Source organism: Oreochromis aureus, linkage group 16 (genome assembly GCF_013358895.1).
Source record: "Oreochromis aureus strain Israel breed Guangdong linkage group 16, ZZ_aureus, whole genome shotgun sequence".
Classification (NCBI taxonomy): Eukaryota; Metazoa; Chordata; class Actinopteri; order Cichliformes; family Cichlidae; genus Oreochromis; species Oreochromis aureus.
In genome coordinates this window covers 2,330,123-2,337,259 of record NC_052957.1, presented here as the reverse complement: position 1 = coordinate 2,337,259, position 7,137 = coordinate 2,330,123, and the positions used below count along the sequence as shown (strand labels likewise).

The 7,137-nt window shown below is 44.4% G+C and overlaps 1 protein-coding gene across 1 annotated transcript; it reads left to right on the top strand.

Annotated features, from left to right (window-relative positions):
• The first annotated feature begins 157 nt into the window (after positions 1-157).
• Positions 158-5,926, top strand: umps (uridine monophosphate synthetase). Its single transcript, XM_031730025.2, has 10 exons — positions 158-546; positions 1,044-1,197; positions 1,551-1,675; positions 1,785-1,972; positions 2,076-2,167; positions 2,332-2,492; positions 2,572-2,689; positions 2,789-2,964; positions 3,049-3,163; positions 4,717-5,926. Exons 1-10 carry the CDS (start codon positions 397-399, stop codon positions 4,893-4,895), a joined length of 1,458 nt encoding a protein of 485 aa, XP_031585885.2. The 5' UTR covers positions 158-396; the 3' UTR covers positions 4,896-5,926.
• The last annotated feature ends 1,211 nt before the right edge of the window (positions 5,927-7,137 follow it).

Sequence of the window (7,137 nt, the reverse complement as noted above, 5' to 3'; positions counted from 1 at the left end):
AGGTCGGTGCTTTTATGTTGAAGGTAAAACGCTGACGCGGGAATTTACTTCCGGTTAGGGCGTACTTTCTCGTCCAGCCATCTTCTTCTGGATGTCCTGGAACCTATCACAACTGAGAGGCGGGACATCGGCTTGTCGCAACGTTATTTATTGGAGTCTTCATATTTGAACTTTCACAAACAACGAGTCTTTCCACCAGGCTTCTTCGCGTTTCCTCACTGAGCTACGCGACATTTCATCTGTAAACATTAAATGCGCTTAAAACGTACATTGACGCTTTTATTCTGAAAGGTTTAGCGGAAGTGTTTGTGTTACTAGAACTGAGGTAGCGCGAACGGGACGAACAAGTTTTGAGGACGAATTGAAGTCCAGCCGAAGCTCGTAAATACGGAGAGAATGGACGGTCCTTCCATTGACAGTTTAATCCTGAAGCTCCACGACGTGAACGGAGTGAAGTTCGGGGAATACAAGCTGAAGAGCGGCCTGCTGACACCCATTTATATCGACCTGAGAGTGCTCGTGTCCCACCCCGCGCTCATGAACCAGGTGACACGTGTTGCCTTCATGGCTGCACAACAGAACAGCTTAAAACGATACCGGACACATGAAACGTCTGCTGCATGCACTTTCTAAAGGCAAATGTGTTTGTGTAGGCACTCGTCAGTTCCTGTGTAATATTAATACTCACGTGGTTTGTTTCACAGTAGTGTAGCAGATACAATGACTGAGTTTCAGGGATCCCCTCCTTTCACAGAAAATAGCAGTTAAAACAGATAAGCCTGGACCTCTCATCAGCTAATCACTCACTCCAGCCTCAATAATCATTACAGGAATCAGCAGCTTTCTGAAGCAATACCGCTCTTGTTCAGGTCACTCAGGATAAGATAAGGATGAGGGTTTCAAACCATTCAGCCTTAAACAGCCGGTCATTTAATTTTATCAGCTTTTTAATTAACATTTTATTAGAAGTTCATCATCTGCAACACATCACTCTTAACTGTGGTCTTTTTCTTTTCTGACCCAAACTTCCTTTTTTCTTCCAGGTGGCAAGTCTCATCTACGAGCGAGTGCAAGAAGAGGGTCTGCAGTTCGACTCTGTGTGTGGGGTTCCTTACACAGCCTTGCCTTTGGCCACAATTATCTGCTCACAACATGAACTGCCCATGCTCATCAGGCGGAAGGAGGCCAAGGACTATGGTGAGCCGCCCTCAACTGATCGGATTTTCCAAAAATAAATAAATAAATACTACAGGCTCTGATTAAACTTGCTGTCCAGATATTTGCAAAACCAGAAGCTTCAGCCAGTACCCCCACTGAGGTGCACATGAATACACAGGTATCCAGTGTAGGCAGACATTAAAATGTGTCTGAAATCCCAGTTCTCTGGTACAGAATTAATGTAAATCAAACCTAAAAAACAAAATGCAAAGCAAGAAAGTGCGTCCTTCATCTTGCGTGCTATATTGTTGGTTAATATTTCAGTTTGAGAATAAGTGGAAGTTTGTCCTTCAGTATGGACTCGTAATTTGCCTTCTGTTACTCTGCTTCAGGAACCAAACGGCTGGTGGAGGGGTCGTTCCGTCAGGGGGATACGTGCCTGATCATTGAGGACACGGTGACCAGCGGCACCAGCATCATGGAGACTGCTGAAGTGCTCTACAAAGAGGGACTGAAGGTCCAGAATCTAACGTTACAGTAAAGATAATAATGTGACAGTTACGCTGTACTGATGTCAGCAAGAACAGCAGTACACAAGAATGACCTCTGACATGTTTTTATTCAAGGTGACGGATGCAATTGTACTAATGGACAGAGAGCAAGGTGGCGTGGAGATGTTGGCATCAAAGGGAATCAAGCTCCATCCCATCATCTCCATATCTCATCTGCTCCGTGTGCTGCAGGCAGCCGAACGCATCGACGCACAAACCGCCCAGAGTGTCCACGAGTTCATCCAGGACAACAACACTTTCAGGTACAACTTTCCAGAGTTTTTGTAGCTGGTGTGTTTGCTTGCGTCGCGTTACAATGCAGGAACAAAACATTCATAAAACTCTTTGACCTTGACTCTCTCTCAGGCCCAAGAATGGCACGACCTCTCCTGCCAGCAAGAAGCTGTGTGTGGAACAGAAGCTGAAGCTCAGTTATTCAGAAAGAGCCGAGTTACCAAGTATGTAGTCTTAAAACTTAAATTATTTACAGTTATTTCACGTCACAACAGAGACTGGTGGTGTTTTCATTGAGCTCCACACACATGCTGTGGACTCCTCTTGGTCTTTTCTTTCTTTTCTCATTTTCTTTTCCTCCTTCATTTGTTCCTCCTTTTGTCTGCAGGCATTCACCCTCTAGCATCAAAGCTGCTGAAGATTATGGAGGAGAAACAGTCCAATCTTTGTGTTTCTGCTGATGTAACCAGCAGCGAGGAGCTGCTCCAGCTGGCTGAGTCGCTCGGTCCAAAGATCTGCATGCTGAAGACCCATGTAGACATCCTCGAGGTACAGCGGGATCACCTAAAACCTCAAATCTGTACATGTAACAAAAAAGCTGATGGGTTTTTTCCATATGTGTTAACAGGACTACACATTAGCCTTTATTCAGAAAATGCAGGCCTTGGCAGAAAAGCACAACTTCCTTATCTTTGAAGACCGCAAGTTCGCTGACATTGGGAACACAGTCAAGCATCAGTATGAGGGTGAGATGATTTCACGTTCTTTTGGTCGTGTAAATTCAAAGTGACTTAAAAATAGTTTCCAAAGTAGTCGAACGCTGTGACCTTATGTCTTTTCTCCAGGTGGTTTGTACCAGATTTCATCATGGTCCCACATAGTGAATGCCCATGCAGTGCCGGGGCCGGGGGTGGTGAAAGGTCTGAGCGCTGTAGGGAAGCCTCTGGCCCGAGGCTGTTTGCTCATAGCTCAGATGAGCTCGCAGGGATCACTGGCTGCTGGTGAATACACAACGGCTGTGGTGAGCACATTTCTGTGTGCAACTTCTTCTAAATTTGTTTACATGCTTTGTGTTCAGTTTACAGCTGTTTTGTGTTTTTAATAGGTGCAAATGGCAGAGGAGCACTCGGACTTTGTGATTGGGTTTATCTGTGGCTCTAAGCTCACAGAGAGGCCAGAGTTCATCCACATGACCCCCGGGGTGCAGATGCAGGCTGGAGGTAAATCTGTCAGCTTTTACTGAACTTCGAGCTGACTTTTCTTTGTTTATCATCATTTTTTTCCACTTATATTCATCATACTAAAAGAACTACGAAGTGAGGTGTGAATGCAGGGTCTATATTAAATCCACTCCACTGAAGATACATGGATACACAGTGCTGCACTCAATGTTACATATTTGTTGTAACCCGAGGAATCACACGTCCCATCAGGAGATTCATGGAGTTGTGTTAACTCGTTCGAGGTTTTTATAAACAGGGGTGCACATAAGTGGTCCCAGGTGCGCTTTTTGTCAAAATAAAAGACGCGTACCAGATAAGTTGCAACGCGCGTTTGCGTACATATAAAAGGTGCTGTTTTTGTCCGCTAGAGTGGGATTTTAACAGCATATTCTGCACCACATCTCTGTGCGTTCATCATTTGTTTGAAGCCAGCTCACCTCCTGCAACCACTTCCGAGAATACACGCTTCTTTTGCGGTTCGGACTCCTTCTGACCTTTCTTTGGAGGTTTAGGAACACCAAAGTAATTGCTTAAAGGAGCTTGCTTCTTCAACATCTTTAAGAGTTCTAAAGTCTAAGGAGCTTGGAAAGAAAAGCGTCTGGACTTCTTTGAGTTGCTTGAAGACGTTTCACCTCTCATCCGAGAAGCTTCTTCAGTTCTAAGGGTCAATGGTGGAGAGGCCCAGATTTGAACCTAGTGGGAGTATCCCCCCAAAGGGGGACAAAGGACCCCCTGTTGATCCTCTACCTAATCACATGAGCCAAGGTGTGAAAGTGGGTGTGGGTCCTAATCAGCCAGAGTTTCGGGTGAGCTCATTGTGAAACCTAGCCCCACCCTATCATGTGATTTCCTGAGGTCAGATGGCCCAGGGTGTGAGTGGGCGTTAAGGCGTCTGGGAAGGGATCTCAAAACTGGATTATAGATGGCAGACAGTTGGTGTCGTAAACCACCGCCTCTGTTCAAACATGGTCGCTCACAGTGGACATCCTGATTAGGTAGAGAATCATCAGGGGGTCCTTTGTCCCCCTTTGGGGGGATACTCCCACTAGGTTCAAATCTGGGCCTCTCCACCATTGACCCTTAGAACTGAAGAAGCTTCTCGGATGAGAGGTGAAACGTCTTCAAGCAACTCAAAGAAGTCCAGACGCTTTTCTTTCCAAGCTCCTTAGTCTACGATGACCTGGATGACTGAGAACCTTCAGACATGAGAGTTCTAAACAAATATCTGTCCTCCTCCAGAAAATCTTATGTACGCAAACGCACGTTGCAACTTCTTAGCTGGTGCGCGTCTTTTATTTTGACAGCGAATGCGCACCTGCGGACCACTTATGTGCACCCCTGTTTATAAAGTTCAGGCCAAACTGCACCTCAGGCAGCCTTGCACTCTGCTTTTTGCCTCTTCACGGTGCCATGACTCATTTCTAACACAGGATGGGGCTGTAGTACATGAAACTAGTGCCGCCCCTGCTGTTGCTAATCTCCCAAAGTCTGTAGCAGTCTCCTCCTTTAAACCTGTTTTCCCTTTTCTCGGTCTCCCTCCCCCCTTACAGGAGATTTGCTGGGTCAGCAGTACACCACTCCAGAGGAAGTTATCTACAGCAAAGGCTCTGATGTCATCATTGTGGGACGAGGCATTTTGGCAGCTTCTGATAGGGTGGAAGCTGCAGATTTGTACAGGAAGTCGGGCTGGGATGCTTACAGAAAGAGAGTGAGCCAGAGCAGCATCTAAATAACTCTGACTCGAGTTTCAAAGTGCACTTCAGGTATCACTGCCACACCTGTAAACGGTGATACCATGTGTGCATTTTACCGTTGATCTGCTGCTTTAAATGTTTTTGATTCATTCCTTTAAATTTGTTGCACAACTTGAACTGATTTCTAATCTCAGTGGTTTTTCTGATCAGGGTTCAGTAGTTTGTTTTAAATAATGAATTGAGGTAATTCCTCATGTCTGAGTACTGCAGCGAAGATTTCAAAATGGAGATTCACTGAAAATAGTGCAGGATGTCTGTTACAGCAGGAATAAGACTACATCATGTAGATAAAAATGATAGAATATTTTTTTGAGGGGGTGGTGTGACTGTTAGCTGTGTCTCCTGCGTTTGACCAGCCAGCAGGGGGCTCTGTTTGGGGTTTGTCTGTTCTCCCTGGGCTTCCAGGGGTTCTCTCCGACTTCCTCCTGCACGCCAAAAACTCGGGATCCCTTCCAACCCCTGCGTGACCCTGAATTGGATGAGTGTAAGAAGAAGATGAATTGAAGAGGATGGACACTGTAATATTTCAAGCTTGAAGTACACGGCCTTTTTAATACACAGAGGTTATTCATTACTCTTTACATGTTCACAAACAGCGTAAATCCCATGAAGGAGCCTTTAAACTGCACCTGCGTGTAACTGTTGGTGGATTTTTGCAGCTAGTCACAGCGCAGTACTGAACAAACTGATGATTTAACTCCTGATTTTGGGAAATACTTAATTTCAGGTACTATGGACCTGCTCAAGTGTTTTAATCCCTGCACTTGTTTGGTTATTAGTTGATTAGTAACCTCAGATTACTGTGACTTGGATGAGGGAAAGCTGAATGGAGCTCATACCTGTCTCTATTAGATCTATTGTCTGCCGTCCTTATCGTTTCACGCACATAAATGATGTTTATACAAATTTATGACACTTCTTTCAAAAGACATTAGGTAGGTTGTGCCCTGGAGCCACGACGGTTGCAGGGCAGGCACTACATGCAATAAAGGAGCTTCATATTTGAGTCAGTGGTTTTATTCTTTTGATGCATTTCACCTGTGCAGCTGGTTTTCACACCACAGGCAAATTCTTTTTCAATGAACTGTAAGAACTGAGTCACTGTGTAAATAAGAAGGATAAAGAAATGCATTTCAGGAAGAGGAATTATTCATGAATATGCTGCTGGTTTAGAGCACAGAGATGATGAGTCCTAGTTCAAAACCAGGATCATGAAATGGGAGCAGATAATTGTAGATCCATCTGCAGGAGTGACTCCTACTTGCATGTGAACACGTGACACAATTTTTTTTATGTGTGTGTGTCCAAAACAGAGTTCAGGTTTGTAGAAATGTCTTCCAAAAGTCAACAAACAAGGTCGAGGGTCATTTCATTAGAACCTGAGCTGAAGCATAAAGAAAAGCTGAGGAATGCATCTGAGCTGAATTAAACACTCCAAGCTCCATCAGAGAGCTTTGGTTACTTTAAGGCACATCAATGAAAGCCACACTCATGTGCAGACCCCGTCTGTTGTCCTCAAAAGTGGTGCTTCTTTGGCTCAGACTGGTTTTTCCAGCTCCTCTCACAGGTGACAGTTCCTGCATACAAAAGAAATGGTGCCCACTGGTTTTAAACTTCCCCCAGTGTAAATTCACCAACAATAATAAGTTAGAAAAAAGTTTATTTTACTGAAGCATCAAATAAAAGCATGGAAACATGGTTATGAAAAACAGGCAAATGCAGAGACTTGCATTTAAATAAAGCGTCTCTTGTCTTAATCATATGTGACCCAGTTGTGGTTACGTTCACCGTCAGTATGCAAAAGCCCATTTTGAGGCAGGAAAAACCCTGCAGATGTTCGTTTAGATTACAATGTGGGGACATTAACAGCTTGAAGTCTTTTTGAATTTTTCTGTTTTTGGAAACTACAATGTTTTTTTTTTCCCATGTGGAAGTGTACGTTGTGTCATCCAACATTACACTTCGCTGGCTTTCCTTCTTCCCATAATGCAACCTGCTGTGATGCACAGTCACCTGGTCACCCACATGATGTCAAAGAATCTCTTGATGGAAACAGTCAAACAGTCACATGCCCAGTGTAGGTCATTTTGTCATGTAATCAAAAACTTAGTGTGTGCTAATATGCACTATATGCACTGTGACACCAGCACTGAGGGTTTCACTGTGTGGTGCTGATTCTGTGGGATTGTACTGTCCATGCACACTCATGAGCTTTGG